General features: G+C 40.0%; 1 protein-coding gene across 6 annotated transcripts in view; it reads right to left on the bottom strand.

Annotated features, from left to right (window-relative positions):
- Window positions 1-17,314, bottom strand: part of LOC126986730 (BUB3-interacting and GLEBS motif-containing protein ZNF207-like) — a 33,076-nt gene extending 15,762 nt beyond the window's left edge. For 4 of the 6 annotated variants that reach the window (XM_050843104.1, XM_050843101.1, XM_050843102.1 and 1 more), the window contains exons 1-4: window positions 17,147-17,314; window positions 8,923-9,049; window positions 7,948-8,409; window positions 7,421-7,630 (exon numbers count right to left, since the gene is read on the bottom strand). In XM_050843104.1, the coding sequence (XP_050699061.1) occupies window positions 7,421-7,630; window positions 7,948-8,409; window positions 8,923-9,049; window positions 17,147-17,187 (840 nt within the window). In that variant the 5' untranslated portion in view covers window positions 17,188-17,314. The remainder of the gene's footprint in view (window positions 1-7,420; window positions 7,631-7,947; window positions 8,410-8,922; window positions 9,050-17,146) is intronic. The other 2 variants (XM_050843103.1, XM_050843100.1) reach the window with 1 other exon arrangement.
- Window positions 17,315-18,546: the final 1,232 nt, after the last annotated feature.

Raw genomic sequence — 18,546 nt, forward strand, 5'->3', positions numbered from 1 at the left:
GTGCCGATGATACAGTATAGCCCTACTTAGCGCGAGATTAATTAGCACGAACCGCAATTAGCGCGAGCCACCATCTACCAAGAAAAAATTTAATTAGCGCGAAAGCCTCAGTTAGTGCGAGCAGCCACCACAACCGAATTTTGAAAATTGCGCCAAACCGCCATGATGCGCGGCACAAGCCGCCATGATGAGCGGTACAAGCCGCGTGAGCCCTTATTTTAGCAGACGACGCCATGTTGATGCAGGGCAAGTGCTTTGTTTACGTTATGGATGTGGATATGGGCAACTGACCATGGCCGTGTGTGACGCACACCCGGAAAATTTGGATTTGCCGGTTGTCCAAGCTGCTGCCAACGCAGTGGGAAGAAAAGGGCTCAGTGTGACACCAGGTTACGGTGAACCGACAACTCGCTCCCGGATGGGCGCACGGGCGTTGCCAGTAGCCACAACGGTTAGAAGAAAACAGCCAGTGTGATGCTGCCTTAAGGCAGCGAGCCCGCTGACCGGGTGAGCACCGGTGATGACGTCATCGGACTCCCAGCGAATCAGAAGCGTGTTTTCAGAGCTCAGCCAATCGTTTTTTTTTTTTTTTTTTTCAAATGTGAGTGATTATTTTGAGTAATTATCAAACCCAAAAGTCAGACCCACGTGTGCACCAAATAATTTTTTTCATGTTGGTTACTTTATTCAATTAGCGTGAATTCAGTTAGCGCGACCGCGTTCATCCACCTAATTCTCGCACTAAATGGGGCTCTACTGTATATTAAATGTGGTAGGCGAAAGTTGGGTTTTCGGGTCCTTAGACTTAACCTACACCATATCCGGGGTGCCCCCTGTGGCTCTATTAACACAGATACCAGGGGGTTTACTGTATATATATATATATATATATATATATATATATATATATATATATATATATATATATATATATATATATATATATATATATATGTATATATATATATATATATATATATATATATATATATATATATATATATATATATATATATATATATATATATATATATATATATATATATATATATATATATATATATATATATATATATATATATATATATATATATATATATATATATATATATATATATATATATATATATATATATATATATATACACACACACACACACACACACTGACAAATTTGAGTGGTTCTCAGCTATAGGAGCAAGCCTAAGATGCCAAATACCAAACTAAATAAATGATTATGTGAGTAAGATGAAAGTGTCTATATATAAATCCTCCTACAAACCAGCATGGTCACTTGAGAACAAATATCTATATATAGATGTATCGCTAAATAGTCACACCTTCAAACCATCTATATATAGATCCTTCGCTGGAAAGGACTTAAGATTCAGATCCTTTATCCACTGGGAGAGTCCAACATGTAGAACTACCCAAAGTACTCACTCCGGTGAACCCTCTACCCATTTATGTCTGATACAAAACAGCCATCTGCTGTTTGCAGAGTGTTGAGGGATACTCAGCACAGTGCTTCTTCAAGGCTCAGTAGGTCAGAGGGGATTTGTGTTGTGACCCTTGATATCCTCAGCAAAACCTCTGACTCTTTATCTCTCCTTAGCAGAAGAGCTTTAGTCTTACATGACAAAGTCCTGTATTGGTCTAGATTCCCAGCAAGCCAGGCTGCATAAATTCTCAATATTTTCAAGTTTCTTCTCCAAGACAAAACCACTACTTAATTTTGGGCGCTCGTTAATGCACTCTATTGCAGATGAGCTTCATATTCTAAGGCATCTCAGTTATATAGGGTCTTCAAAGGTGCTGAGCATATTGAACTAATTTGAGACTGTCACTGCATACTCATGAGCATATGTCAAGTCTTTCAGTCCCTTGAGCTTCTTCTTGACATAACATGAAGCTTAAGTGCTGCCACAAGCCGAAGATTAGTTACAAATAACTCTGCACACACATGGAAAAAAAAAAATAAATAAATAAATAAACAAATAAAAAAAAAAAAAATAAATAATAATAATAAATAAAATGGGTGCAGTTCTGAGATCCTTCAATGAGTCCTTACAAGGATATGATTAATATCCTTAGCTACCCCTCCAGCACTCCTATTCCAAGTCCAACAGTCCAGCTCTGGTCTCTATTACTAAGAATCTGAAGCTCTCAACCTGCTGGATCTTGCAAAGTTCAGGAGACTGTTAGTGTTTCTGATACCAGAGCCACGGGAATCTATACATAATTCAAGGAACTCTATCAGTGCCAGTCTGCAGCAGCATTAAAGTTGACCACGGCAATGAGTGTCCTGTGGGTCGCACTGGTCTTGAAATATAAAAACTCAAAATTTGCCTTGAATGAACTTAACCTGGTAGCAGCAACGGGTCAAATTTGTGGCTTTACCGTGTAGCAGCGACAGGCCAAATTTGTGTCATGATATAACCCCCCCAAAATAGATGATGCATAAACTGATCACAAATGCTTTGATATATATTATGAAATGGTTTGTGTGAGGGGTGATTTTTTCTCATTTTTCTCGCTTGGAAGGACCATTAAGAAACATGATCCCCGCTGCTACCGAGTTAAAGTTGACCACGGCAATGAGTGTCCTGAGGGTGGCACTGGTCTTGAAATACAAAAACTCAAAATTTGCCTTGAAGGAACTTAAAAATTTTCCACATGTTCACTCGTATGTGAGCAGCAATGTTTTTCACCTGATGTTGCACAGCACAGTATGCATTTGATATATGAGTGAAGTCTATGTTTTCTGGTGTATGATAAACCCCTTGAAATACCAAAGACCAATAGTGACCTTGAAGAAAAGTGGAATATCAAGCCCTAATTGCAGCTTGGGGGATAGATAAGGTGGAGGAATTGTGGTTCTACAGGATTGATCCACATGTCTCAGGGGAAGAATTAATTTGCTCCACAGTAGTAAACATCAGAATAAAGAGAGGAACTAAATAGTCAGAACAGATACTCCACTGAAACAACACCAACCCCTTCCATACTAAGAGCTCTAGAAAAAATGTTAAATTATGCCCAACTTTCCTGAATACAGTTCTTAAATTCATCTACTTATATATCTCCCCTTGCATTCACTTGCAGTTTTACATGCAATTACTGAAATTTCCTATGTCAGACAAAGCCACCACCACTGCATGGGAAGCCTCAAAAAGTAGCCTAAACCCTATGGAATAAAACTGCACCTGACATGATATCCAAACATGTTGCTCTAAAATACTCTTGGAGACAAAGCATCACATTATTCCCTATAACTCTTTGACCCTTGGCTGTGTTGGCTGGAGAGGGTGGACAGTATGCGGGCAGCTGAAAGCCCAAATCACCTGTTAATTCCAAGGAGAGAGACAGGAGAGGGAGACATAACCAGGAGCAAACATACCCTATGTCTCCCCCTCATTAAATTAAGCCACATTATTGAGTAAAGTACAACTTTAAAACAATTCAATTGTAAGAAACTGTATTTAACATTAGTCTTTAAATACTTTGAGCTGTCAAATTACTAACATAAAGTTGTGTATATGTTATACACATGACTAGTATTTACTGTACGCACACAGGGCAGTTGTATTTACCACAATAACTCTGGCATTACTGATGCCTTGCCATGCACCACCAACATGAACATTTCATGAGCCAAATGTGTTAACTGACAGGAGGAAAAGAAGGCCCAAAATTCTACTCATAGATAAAACATATATATAAGCAATTGTTGTTAGCAAGAGAACCACCAGCTTGCTGTTACTTATCCTACCACGCCAAGGGCAGTGCGGCATGCAGTTAGTAAACACACGTATGTAGATATTTACAAAAATTACCTTTTACCCACAGTCAACAATCAACTCTGGAAACTCATGTGAGAAAATGACAGCCTACAGCCACTACAGGGCTATGAGTCAATGTCTTGTGCCTTCCAGAACACCTTAGGTCATGGTAACTGAGGGCAATGTCATTGATACATTGTAGCCCATGACCAATCCTGACCCTTCATCCTACGTTGCAAACTTTCACATGAGCAATGTACTCATGTGGCTTGATCACTTCTTCAAGGGGACCGTACTACTGCCCATTCACAAAATGAATGTGAATGCTCTCTGCCTGAGAAAGTTCTTTTCCTCAATTTTCTCCGTTCCAGAAAATAAACAAAAACATCAAATAGCATGTATAAATCTACATTGGTGTGAGGTAAATATACAACAGCAGCAAACACCCAAAAAGATCTGATGGCGGATTACAGGCTGTTTAAATACAAAGATTTTGAAAGTTCACTTTTCGCCGCCACTCCCGCTGCTCGCTGATTGGTTCCTGTGTTATGACGTCATGCCTGGGGGCAGGGCCAAGGCTGCTCAAACTCGCATTTGTATCTATTATCATTTTTTCACCTTCCTCAAGAATATATTTCATACTGCATATATCTGATTTATTGTTTCTATGCCTTTATATATATGAATAGTATGGGCACCATGCTTCAACTAAAAAAAAAAAAAAGATAATAAATATCTGTATTTTTAAAACTGAATACTATTAAGCAAACTAGTACGTATATTTACGCTGCAGTACAAATGATAAGTGCATGTTCTTCATTCCAAACTCAACATTGCCAGGAGACTAAACTGATCACCTGCAGTTTGATTCATGTAGTCCAATATTGGCAAGTAGCTCAAGAAGTCTGAGAGCATTGCTACATGGACTTTACTGTTCATATATATAAACGTACATGAAACAATGAATCAGATATATGCAATATGAAAAGATATTCTTGAGGAATGCAAAAAAATAATGGTAGATACGAATGCAAGTTTGAGCAGCCTTGGCCCTGCCCCCAGACGTGACATCATAACACAGGAACCAACCAGCAAGCAGCAGGAGTGGCAGCGACAAGGGAATTTTCAAAATCTTTGTATTTAAACAGCTTGTAATCTGGCATCAAATCTTTTTAGGTGTTTGCTGCTATTGCATATTTACCTCACACCAATGTAGATTTATACATGCTATTTGATATATTTGTTTATTTTATGGGAAAGGAGAAAATTGAAAAGGAAAAAAGCTTTCTGCCAGGCAGAGAGCATTCACATACATTTTGCAGACGGGCAATAGTCTATAGTCCTAGTTCTAAAACTTATTAATGCAAAAACTTGTATTCTGGAAGAGCTCTTTCAACCTTGACCTACTCCCACTCATTTATGAGATGCCCTACAGTTGTCCTCAGGACCCTTCATAATTTCCATTCATGTATCCCATAATAAACCACTGTGTTCACTCTTGGTATGTCCTTTGTTACTCTATTCAGCATTACCCTGTCCTAGTCCTCTTTTGTTCTAGCATCACATGGTGGTAAAGCAATTACTATTGCCAACCTGAACACTTCAAAAGTGGACCATTAAAATCTGGCCCTCTCTTTTGGCTACTTTTGATATTCTCTGCTTGCAGGTGCAGCACCACTGCAGGCTTATAGCTTTTTTTTTTTTTTTTTTTTTTTCGACCTTGAGATGTTCTCCTTCCCTTAGATTCTGGTCCTCTCATTCTATACATGTTAAAAACATCCACAGAGGATTCACACACCCCTTACCACCTCAAGTTAGATTTGGATCTTGTCAATGGCCTCTAAAGACACCTACCATGTTATTATTACATGAACTCTTCACTGCATTCACATGCATCTGTAGTACAACCCACATACCTTTCTTATCAACTTCATTAAATTAATTAATTAATTTCTGTATTTATTTATTTTTCTAGATTTGTGAATGCCAAAATATAGCCTGTACTCTTTAATGAATACTTTTGACAGATATTCATTAAAATATGAAACCTCTTTCTTGCAATTCCTACCTCCACTCTTGTTTATCACTATGCAATATGCTGTCTTCTACAATACATGATGAATTTCTCATTCACTTTAGCTACACTATATTCTCCCAATAGTTCAAAATTATTTCTATATCTTGACTTACACAGTGTAACTACTATTATTTTGTTCCAATCCTCACATGCTTTAAAAGTAATCCAATGCCTTTTGACACAGTCTCCAAAGATGCTTTCATGAGATTGTATTACTCTCCAGATTTCCAGTGCTGCATGTACCCCATCCCATCATATTATCTGCCCTCCCAACATATTAAGCTTAATGAGTGCTTCTTGAATACTATTCACCCCTTTTTAGGGTCAAATCCTAATATGTCTATCAAATAATCATATATATTCACTATTTTCCTTCAACTGTAATGCCACGTAGATTTATTAACTGAATCCATAAGCATAGTGCTCCTCATCATGCTTCTTGACGCATTAGGTGACATGAGCAGAAACAAACTGACTGGTTACACATTACATGCCACTTGAAACTTTGCTTTATAAAACCTTGAACTTCACAAGTTTTTCTATACATGAATTCATTAACATTTTAAATTTCAAAGTATACAAGAAACATCAATTATTAATATGACAAAGGAATTTTAGAATTAAAGACTTTGTTCGGCTGTGAAAACAGTTAACTAATAGATGTGAATTGAACTGAGGGATGGAATTTCCAATACTCAGATGTCACCACAGCTTTCAAGCTTCCAAGGAATGTAGTACTCTGGCAGCAAAGTGGTAATGACTTACTGATAACTTGAGAGCAAATGCTTTCTGGCATATATATAAACTGCAGTGTTGGGAGATTAAATTATACTCCTTATTCATTCATATAGGTTGAGGGCTTCTTGTTCTTCCCCACAAAGAAAAATAATCCCAGAATAAATATCGCATCCATCGAGAAGATAATATTTACAGAAGTCAATTCCACTGCAACAGTAACACCAAACAACTCTCACTTGCCTGAATTCCTAAAACACTGAGAAGAATGTTTGCTTTCTGAACAGCTTTTCCTAAATAAAAAACTAAAAACTTCAAGTAATACAATAAAATATGAAAAACTGTCTTGCAAATGGTAAAGAATAATGAGTTCATCACAGTAGCTACAAAAATGAAATATTGCAACACATGACTTATTAAACCTGACCCTTAGGAAACAGCTTGGTGCATCAGCCTCGAGAACAAGTCCACCTTTGTTGGGCAAGAATGGTAAGTTGCTAACCCTCATTCTCCACCAAGTGTTACAGATGAATTGAGGCATTAGTGAGTATCATCAACCAACTATAACGTGCAGCAAAGGCAGCGTAGATTCAGGTAAGAAAGTCAACAATGAACGGATGTAGCCAGATGTTATGCAATGAACCATCATGATACGACTTTCTTCCCTGATTTGAAAGTTAGTACACAGCAAGAAAGTGAATGAGACGCACGCACACACGCACGCACACACTCTAATCCCCTAAGCAGTCAAATACTACTTAATCAGCTATTTAAAACTAAGCATCACCAAGAGGAAGGTTGGTGGAGTTGGGAGTTCAATACATACCAGAGAAATATCCTCCTCTGGATGTATGATACGAGAATTTGCAGACACTGTGGTTATGAGAGCTGGCTTTTTGGTCTCTCCTTTGTCAGGTGGTCCGCTGGGAGTATTGGAGGGCTGAGCGTTGGGGGTAGACTGGCCATTGGCTTGACTGTATGCTGGGAACGCTGGCTTAATGGGGCCAATCTGAGAGTTGCCAGCCGTTGTTTGCTGCTTGAAGATAGATTCAATTTAGTACTCTTTTAACCATTAATAAAAGGCCAGTTAACTGAAGTAGCAAAACCCCCATGATTAATATTTTACAGGTTCATCAAACTCTGCCCTGAATTCATTTTACAATAAATTTAATTATTTTCTACTTTGTAGTTTGTAATGCATTCATATTTTATCAAGTGATTGGTTTTCAAGGCATAGTAGATAGGGAAAAGGTGAGAGTACAAAAATGAGGTCTGGTGGCCTGCAATCAAACTTGACCACAATAATGAGTACATCTCACACATGTCATGAAGGACTGGAGGCCTCCACCTTACCTGGACAGCTGAAGGGAAGAGTGGTTTGTTGGGTGGCTGAGTGTTGGGAGGTGTGGTTCCTGGGGGAGCTCCTGGTGGGGGCATGGGACCTAAGTGGCCCATGTGGCCAGCCATCATTCCATGTCCACCCATGTAAGGAGGCATAGGACCCATAGGCCCCATAGGCCCCATCATTGGCATCATTGGGCCATTTGGCCCCATCATTGGTCCCATGGGTCCTGGAGGACCCTGGGAAGGCACTGCTGGGGGGGGAGGATTGGACTGGCCTGGCAGACTTGACTGTGAGTCTTCATCGTCCTCTTCTTCCTGCCGCCTGTTGCTACTGCCCATCCTGCCAGCACGCTGCCGCTCATGTTCCTTGAGGTCCTCCTCAGGGATGCCCTCCATCCCATAAATTTCTATTTCAATGTTGTTACGATTGGGCAGGGCATTGGGCACTTTGTCTATGGTTTCCTTGTGTACCTGTAGAGGAAGACACACATTCAAACACTGCTGACTGGGATGATCATTGCAAGATTGAAACTTCATACATTGATGAGCTTCCTACTATATGAAAGTGCAATACCTTACAAAGTGCACCTTATTCCTCCATATAACATTTCTTACTCTCAAGTAAGCCACTAGGAAAGCACAGGAGGGACAATATTATAATTCCAAAATAAATTCCCTTCAAAATCAAACAGTGGAGGGGATTATCATTCAATTCTTTATCATCTGACACATCTCAAGAGGCATCACAGAGCAGATAATAATAAAAGATAAATAAATAAATTAAAACTTTACCATACTAACTGTAGTTAGGGATGGGGAGTTAAAATGGACTCTGCTAAAAACAAGTTAAAGCACAATAAACAATCTCAAATGAAATCAACATCACTGCCGTCCAGACGCTTAATAGAAAATATGAGAACATCAACACATAGCCTTAGTGAAGTTTCATAGTGACTTCCAGACTGACGGGTGCTATCCACTCACCTGCATGCAATGGATGGATAAGCCTGGGCCAGTGTAAAGCTTCTTGTGACATATGTGACATTTGAAGTGTTTTGCCTTTTGGTGCTGTATTAAGATCTTCTCATCATCAAACTCACGGTTGCAATACCTGAAAGGAAGACATACATGCTGGTAAGAAATGAGTAATTAGATTCAACTTATCTAACTATCCATCTATCAATGATGTACACTTGCTTCTCAAAACTTGGACATAAGGGTTCAGAACAGCCAGTTCATGTGAGAGAGGTGCATCAGGGTCAAACAGAAAGGGGACACTGTTTAAGGGAAGAGGAGGAGGAAGGTTTTAGGGGAGATGTATGGTATGGCTGATAGATATTTACCCGTGTCAAACTCAGCAATACAACGGGCGTAAAACTATATAAAAACCACTATAAGCTGGGTTTACATTGGGTTTTGCGAGGAATAAAACAGCTTGATATGGCAGTATGCATAGTCAGTGGGAAGGAACAGAATGTTTTTTGTACAGACAGAAGGGGGGAGGATAACATGTTTGTAGTGTAGTTTGTAGCATGGCAGTACTAGGCCTCATGTACAGCCTAGAATGCATGAGGTGGACCGTCAGAGCTAGATAAGCTAGAGGTATAGTCTAGTGAATGTAATTTGAGCCTTTAGGCACAGCTCCCCTGAACTGCGCTACTGCTGAATCACCCCATCATTCTCCTCAAAGGAGCTCGCTACCCCCCCCCCCCCTCTCTCTTATTTACGTTATGTATAATATTGTATAAATATGTATAATGATTGAGTGAGTGACCGCGGTGCTGAGCGGATGTGTTGCGCCTAGCTCCACACAGAAAGTGTCGACATGGCTGTTAGGGCCAAGGGACTGGGGGATTTGTGTTATGTTTGTGCAAAATTCACAGACAAGAAGTGGATTGGATGCTGTTTGTGCACTAGGTGGTGTCATGTGAAGTGTGCTAATTTGCCTGGGATCAACCTGGATAATATACCTAAAATAAATTGGATATGCACCCCATGCCTCCATAAAGCATCTCTGGCTACCAGCAATGCGGAAAAATTGGATGAATTCAAGCAAGAATTATGAAAGGAAATATCTGTGGTTAACCCTTTCAATACGTGACGCAGACGTCAGCGTCACAGTATAGAAAGGGTTAAGAGGAAATGGAAGAGGATCAATCCTCTTCTAAACCTCTTAATTCTCTTCCATTTCCTCTTAATCCTCTTCTAAACTTTAGAGAAAATGGAAGAGGATTAAGAGGTTTAGAAGATTAATCCTCTTACATTTCCTCTCAACCCTTTCCATACTGTGACGCCGACGTTTGCTTCACCGTATTGAAAGGGTAAAGGATGAGGTTGAATCAAGGGCTGAGAAGGTGCATGAGGAGGTGGGATCAGTTGCTGACACGCTTAAAAGTGCTGAGCATGCTGAATCCAGTTGGGCTGAGGTGGCAAAGAGAGGCAGGAAAGTCAAGAAGAATCTCTTAGATGTAAAAGCTTCTACACAGGAATAGAAGGCAACAGACATGAAGGATGAAGTCTCCCAGGCATTGAATGGTATTCAAATAACTGATTCAAGATTTACAAATGGAGGTAAAATTGTCATGAACTTTGATAATGAAAACACAAGGGATGAGGCTGCTCAAAAACTGGAGTCTGTTGAGCAAATTAGTAATAAGTGTTGGAAAGATGAAACCAAAGATGCAATGCAAACCAAATATGCAATGTGCATAAAGAGTAGACCAAAGAAAAAATAAAGGAGACCATCTTAGACCGCAATGAGTTCTTACACACAACTGAGGGTGTTGAGAATAAGATTGAGCTGATTTTTAGTAAGCCTGCAGCTGGTGGTACAATGAGCTACATATTGAGGTGCGACCCAACTGTGAGAGCTGATTCACAAGAATCATGACAAGTTAAAATTAGAATGGGGAATATACACAGTGAGAGACAGAAACCATGCAATTATATGCTATCATTGTCAAAGATATGGCCATCTTGAGGCCAACTGTAATGCTAAGAGAAATGGAGAAGCCCCATAATGTTTCAAATGTGCTGGCGATCATAAATCGAAAGATTGTTCCATGGCTGAGAAGAAATGCATAAATTGTGTGAGGTACAAAAAGCCTGAAATCAACCACTCAGCGAATGACCAGTGTTGTGTAGTTCTCCAGACTGAAATGGAGAGAATTCGTAACATAACCGATCATGGCTATTAATTAGTGTTTGTACTCATATAAATTGTGTGTGATGAATGTTCAGTGTGTTGGAAATAATCGTTGGATGTTCAATTGTGATACTATAATATCAGACATGAAAACTGAACCAATGGATATTTGTGATATTATTCGTGAAAGCAATTAAGACACTCACTCACTCACTAAGATGTTTGAGAATAAGTGCATCGATGATGCACACCTGAAACCTCATCAACAGTAAACGGTATATTTTGCTTGGCTGCGCAAGACGCGAGAGTGAGACCTACATGAGTCTTCCGTGGTGGCGGAAGGGAGAATGGTACAGCCTGGCGGTGGTTGCCAAGGTCCCTCAAGCGGCAACGTTGCATGATCCACATTGCCAAGTGAAATGGAAGGTTTACAGAGTTGTTGTTTTTCCCTCAAATCCCAAGCCTTTCATAACACCATGCAGTCATATTATGAGTATATATATGAGGCCGTGCGAGCAAAAACGTACAAAGCGCCATTTTTTTAAATGCGGGAAATCGCGTTTAAAGTTTTGCAATATTTAAATTATCATAACTTCATTGGTTTTTAAGGTGGACACTTCAATCAAAGACCAAAATGAAGGTTAAGGTATGTAGAATATTGGCATGTACTCAGTTATAAAAAAAAATATATATATAGGTCCGAAAAAGTAGGTTTTTCAAAAACATCCATGATGTGCAATATTAATTAACTTTTTAATATGTCATACACAGTTCATGATATTCATAATAATCCGGAACATGAAGGAAGTTACAAAACGTAAAATATACTAATAAACAATAAATGCTAAGAGTTTGCACGCGCTAGACGGAAAAGCTTGCACGTTTGCAGTGATGCTATTGGCGCTCTGTACATTTTCGCTCGCGACTGCTTTCTTATCTCACTTTCAACTGCGTAGGTGATAATGTAGGGTTATTTTGAAGGACTCCCAGGCCTATTTCCACTGCAGTTTTGTACAAACCGACATTCCTCTTATAAAGGAAGGGTCAAAATAGTGTTATACCACAAAATCAGATAGGCACATTATGCGTTGGCCAGATGGTAATGCTTTCATACGGCCACATATATATATATATATATATATATATATATATATATATATATATATATATATATATATATATATATATATATATATATATATATATATATATATATATATATTATATATATATATATATATATATATATATATATATATATATATATATATATATATATATATATATATATATATATATATATATATATATATATATATATATATATATATATATATATATATATATATATATATATATATATATATATGTGTGTGTTCATATATATATATATATATATATATATATATATATATATATATATACAACTTTCATATCGCCGTATTAATGTCCTTGATGAGGTGTTTATATAAATCAAAACAATGTAAATCAAACAAGAGGTAGGTTTCTATCGAAAAATAAATATTCACTTCATTCAGTGGAGAGAGAGAATATCCACTCAGGCACTAGTCTCAGCCTCACTCGTGTGAGGAAGAAATGAGGGACACTATGAGCGACTGGCTAGTATTGGTACCGGTACCGAGCAGTCTGGTACCGGTACCGTACCATATAGCTGGTACTGTTAGTACCGTTACTGGCACCGGTACCTGCCCACCCCTATTGTTGAGTAGCGTGGGTACTGTATTGTTGTTCAAGTGGCGCGCGGGAAGAGCTGAGCTCAGCTGTGTGGCCGCTGCGCCGTGTGAGTCCAGTTGCGTGAGAAATCTGATGATCATTCCATAAAATATCGCGTATAAGTGAATAAAATGTGTAAATTAAACATTTATTTGGATTTTGGACTGAATTTTATATATATATATATATATATATATATATATATATATATATATATATATATATATATATATATATATATATATATATATATATATATATATATATATATATATATATATATATATATATATATATATATATATATCCTATCGATAGAGTTAGGTTCCAGAACCCCGTGATAGGCTAAAAAATCGAAATCAAATGATACCGACCTAATATTTTTTTATTGTTTATATATATTTTAAGGCTTTATAATCATACTATAATTCTTGTTTCGACTTTCGACATTTGCTTCGTAAATACGAACTTCGCGCAGGAATTAGTTGGGCGGAGCGGAAGAATACTCAAAGAAAGGACAATATGAGTGTAGCTCACTTCTTTAATATCACAATTAGGTAAATACGGAAGGGGAAATGGAGGGAAGGCACAAAGTGAGTCATGAAAAAAAATACGGATAGAGGATGTAAGAAGGGAGAACAAGGAAAAGTAGTGGAGGAAACAGGGAGAGATAAAGAGGATGAAAACAAGGAGAAGGGTGTGGGGAAGGAGGGACAGTGGGGAGAGTCATGTCAGGTCCTGAGGGAGAGTCATGTCAGGTCCTGAGGGAGTCATGTAAGGGCTTTGGTTAAGACATGACCTGACTCTCACTTCTGCCCCTCCCTCCCCACACCCCTTCCATTTCACCTTCTGTGTGCGTGTGTGTGTTTACCTAGTTGTAAACACACACACACATACAGAAGGGGAAATGAGAAAGGAGTGACAGAAGGGACTCAAGTCAGGGCTTGGGTTAGGACATGACCTGACTCACTTCTGTCCCTCCCTCCACACACCCTTCCCATTTCCCCTTGTGTGTGTGTGTGTGTTCATATCATCTAATGGGGAAGGAGAAAGGGAAGAAGAGTGATAGAGTGAGAGGTAAGACTGAAGATAAGAGGGTGTGAGAAAGGAAGAAACAAGGGAAATGAGTGGAGGAAATGGGACTGAAAAAGAAGAGGGAGGTAGGGAGAGTCAGGTAAAGGTGAGGAAAGAGGGGGAGAGAAAGACATTAAAAGAGAGAGGTAGGGAGGGTCAGGTAAAGGTGAGGAAAGAGGAGAGAGAAAGGGTGAGTGGGTGGGAAAGAGATTAAAAGAGAGAGGTAGGGAGGGTCAGGTAAAGGTGAGGAAAGAGGAGAGAGAAAGGGTGAGTGGGTGGGAAAGAGATTAAAAGAGAGAGGTAGGGAGGGTCAGGTAAAGGTGAGGAAAGAGGGGGAGAGAAAAGGTGTGAGTGAGAGGGAAAGAGATTAAAAGAGAAAAACTGGGAGGGAGGTGAAAGGAAAAGAAGAAAGATATGAGAAGGAAGGGCAAAAATACAGGGACGGAGAGGGAGAAGAAAGAGGGGAGGAGTGAACCAGGGAAAAGACTAACGGCACAATAGGCCGCGACGTAAAAAAAAAAAAAAAAAAAAAAAAAATAGGTGGGTGAGTAAGTGCTTTTTTAGGTGTGTTCCTAATTACATTGATTTATATAGTTTTCATTTTTTAGGCTAGAAAATGCTTATTTTACCACAGTCTGGTACCGGTACCGTACCGTATAGCTGGTACCGATAGTACCGGTACTGGTACCTGTGCACCCCTATTGTTTAGTAGCGTGGCAGCGTGAGCACTGTATTGTTGTTCAAGTGGCGCGCGGGAAGAACTGAGCTCAGCTGTGTGGCCGTGACACCGTGTGAGTCCAGTTGCGTGAGACATCTGGTGGCCATTCCATAAATGTAGCGTATAAGTGAAAAAACGTGTAAATTAAATATTTATTTGGATTTCGGACCCCAGGTTATTTAAACATAAACCAAACTAAATCAGAGAGTTACGTATATATATATATATATATATATATATATATATATATATATATATATATATATATATATATATATATATATATATATATATATATATTCCATAAATAGATAACGTACAGACTAACAGTGAGACATCGCCATGCGCAGGTCATCGCTAGATGTGTAAACAATGGGGGGTTCCCCGGGCCAAGCCACAGGGCTCAAGTTACAGTCGAATGACTATAGAACTGAACAGAGTAGAGTAGGCAGGCTGGCTCTGGGTGCCAATAGGTATGCAGCAGTAGATGCAGTGTGAGGGGAAGTAGGCTGGAGCACCTTTGAGGAAAGAATAGGTAAAGCAGTTTTAGGGTACAAAGTTAGGCTAAGAAAGATGAGTGGGAATAGGTGGACTTGAAAGGTATATGAGTGGGCAGGACAGGAGACGAAGTGGAACAAGTCTAGCATATGCTGGGAGAAGAGATGTAGGCTGGAGGGCTTCACACTCTCTGAGATGATGCTAGGGAGGGAGGAGAAGGAAGTGAAGCATAGAATGAATGACAAAGTTCAGGAGAGGGGCAAGGTAGACTGGAGCCAGAGGGTGTGGGCAAAGAGTTCTCTAGAATGGTACAAGCTGAAAGCCAAACCCAAGTGTGAAGCTTTCTATGATGGTAGCCTAGGGAGTGTGTTCTTCAAGGCCAGGACCAAATCATTAGAGATGAATAGTAGGACATATAAGTGGGTCAATGGGGGAAGCAAAGTATGCTGTATATGTGAAGGGGGGGTCGACGAGACCATAGAACATATGAAGCGTGTCGTGCAAAAGGGGTCTGACCCTCAAAAGTGGCGGGTTGGAGTTACAGGCGGGAACCTGTTGTCCTGAGGTTCAATTATCTTGTAGTGATGTTGGAAAAGGCAAAAGCAAACATCCAGCAGGGTGTACTAAGGTCTAAAGTGGCTTGTTTTGGTCCTACACGTGGTGCGGACTAACTTCAGACTGAGAGCGAAAGTTGTGGTCGGCCGATTTAAAAAATTTGTATAAAATCAGGAATTAGACACAGCAACATAATTTTTTTACAGAACACTTTATATTCCGTAGACTCCTTAAAAATGAAACTAAAAAAAAAAAAAAAAATAGTGCGGGAGGAAGGAGTAAATAAAAAAATTTGACCATAACAAAAAATAAATAAATGAAACTCAATGGCATGAAAGATCCAGCTTAAACATTTAATTTGATGTATAATAGTAATACACTGCACAACTTATTCGGTAGTAATCAGTAACTAACTTTGACTGCTAATTACTCAAAACTAAGGTCAGGCGGGTTAGACCACTTTCGCATGATGCGCCTCATATGCTACTAGAGTGTCCTAGGTATGGTAAGGATAAGCAGAGTATGGTAGAAATAATAACACAGGAATTAGGAACACAAGTGGAATAGGATGCAAGAGGGGAATGTAGAAAGGGTGACAGAATTCTTGATAGGTCTGAGTACACTGCACAGTGACCAGAAGAACAATAGAGGGGGTAAAGGAATTCCTAGAGAGCCTGGGCAGTGCGCCCCGGACAGGGTGAACCCCTGTAGATGTCCCCGCCTGTGCCTCTACAGGCTCTCTCAACTAAAGCAGTATTCATTTGGATTTTCTGGGTGTTTGCCCTGAGGGAGTAAGCCATTACAAAAGCTGTAGTTAGGACCGAACGGGACAACTACCTCCCGAACCACGACTAAGGCCTTGCTCTGCAATCATGCATTGTGTAATTCTGGGTATTTACATTACTTTTGGCACTTATCCTAACATAACATGTGACCAAGGGGGTTTATTGTGTGCTGATTTGATTTCTATTCTCAAAATTATAGCAAATCACATCTTACTATCAAGTTTAAAGACCTAAGTGGAATCCTGACCCTTGTCTTTCCCACGCTAGTTATGTAAGTGCCCCCCACCATTGCTGCAGTGTGAGGCATACGAAGCTACACATTCAGCAGACCCAAGGCACACACCACCACACCAGCATTGGCCCGCGGCGTAGCACGTACTCTGTGTGCACGGAGGCCACCCGTACCCTCCCCCGGGGCCACCATGGCCACACTTGGCCACTGGGTCACTAGGCGGGAGCGGCGCCCCTGCCCCCCGCGCCAATACTTAATATCTTTGTAAGTTTACAGGGGCACGGATATGAGTCTGGCAGCATGCAAATGACACGGGACGAAATGTGTGAGGCAAGAGACGGAGGGAATCAATTTGTGTAGCATCGATCGGTCCACCTCTTGGAGCCTCCAGTGTCCATGGGCAGCACAGGGCGCCAGGCACGCCCTGCAGCACCTGCCTGACGCTGCGGCAGTCCAGGCATACTCACCAGCACCAGGGCTTCGTCTGCTTCTTCTTCTTCCGTCCCATTTTAATTTACTTGATCGCCGAGGTTTCTGCTACACAATATGGCAGCTGCGTCGTCCTCCCTGGGTGGTGTGTGCGGCAGACAGGCAGCAGAGGGCAGCAGGGGAGCGGCGCCAAATTTGACTCCAGAGGGAATTGAAGGGACCACGCAGTTACTGATTGATTGATTGTTTATTGTTGCAGGTAAACAACAAGGGAGAAGGGAGGAACATGCCATCCCAACCCCCAGGCAGGACAGAGTGTGATTATACAACTATTAATACATGTGTGGGCAGCACCATGAAACTAAAAAGATACAATGGTTAAAGTAATATCAAGTTTAGTCCAAGGGGCATACCAGATGAGAATGAGATATACCAGCTTAACGGAATACGGTACTCAACCTCTTCACCCTGTAGTTAATCCTTGTGTTCCCTGTGTGGTAGAGTTTACCTGCAGTTCCTGGTGCTACTTCCACATGTATCCTTAGTTGTATAATCACACTTTGTCCTGCCTGGGGGTTGGGATGGCATGCTCCTCCCGTCTCCTTTGTTGTTTACTTGCAACAATAAACTATCAATTAAGTGACAAAATCGCATTGCAGGAAAATATGTAATTGAAATGATTCTTTCGGTTTTCCTTTACAATTTCTAAATAAAATGAAAAGGTTACTTGCGTTACAACTCATTTTGTTAATTCCTACACGGCATGCACTTGGTATTCCTACAGTTTTTCTATGCCTAAGCTACAAAATATTAAAATTTCAGCTTTGTCTGGTTTTAAAGGTTTCAAACTGAAAAACACTAAATTCATACCTATACATATATGTTTCCTGTTGCATTTATAAACTCAGAGTAACAAATGTGTAACTATGTGATTATAAAAGAACAAGGGAACATAAGTACATTTTGCAAGAGGTCGGTAGGCTAATATCTTGGAGGAAGAATATAAGGAGAAGGCATGACGTCACAGAAGTGAGGCAGTCTTGCCTTGGCTTTGCTCCGCCCCCTCCCTCAAGTCCGCCCATAACATTGCCCGCAAGGTTCCTTGTTTAGGAACCTTGATTGTCCGGCTGGCCGAACGCGCGACACCCACACACTTCAACATTGTGCCTTCATGCCGGCTTGCTCTGCCTTTGGTTACGCCCACAGATCGAGACGGGGATGGCAGCATAACGTTTCATCGGTAAGACAAAATGATATATGTGGTGAAACATAATATAAGAGGCGAGAAAACTGCTTCATGAGCTTGAAAAAGAGCGACACAAAAAAATGTGCATGAATGATTCCTTAGTGGAAATTTCAAGGAAATCATCTGTAATTCATCTTCCATGGCTTTTACACACAAACAGGTCAAATTACTGGAATGAAGTGGTCTTTGGGT

The sequence above is a fragment of the Eriocheir sinensis genome, chromosome 62 (assembly GCF_024679095.1).
Source record: "Eriocheir sinensis breed Jianghai 21 chromosome 62, ASM2467909v1, whole genome shotgun sequence".
In the NCBI taxonomy this organism is placed as follows: Eukaryota; Metazoa; Arthropoda; class Malacostraca; order Decapoda; family Varunidae; genus Eriocheir; species Eriocheir sinensis.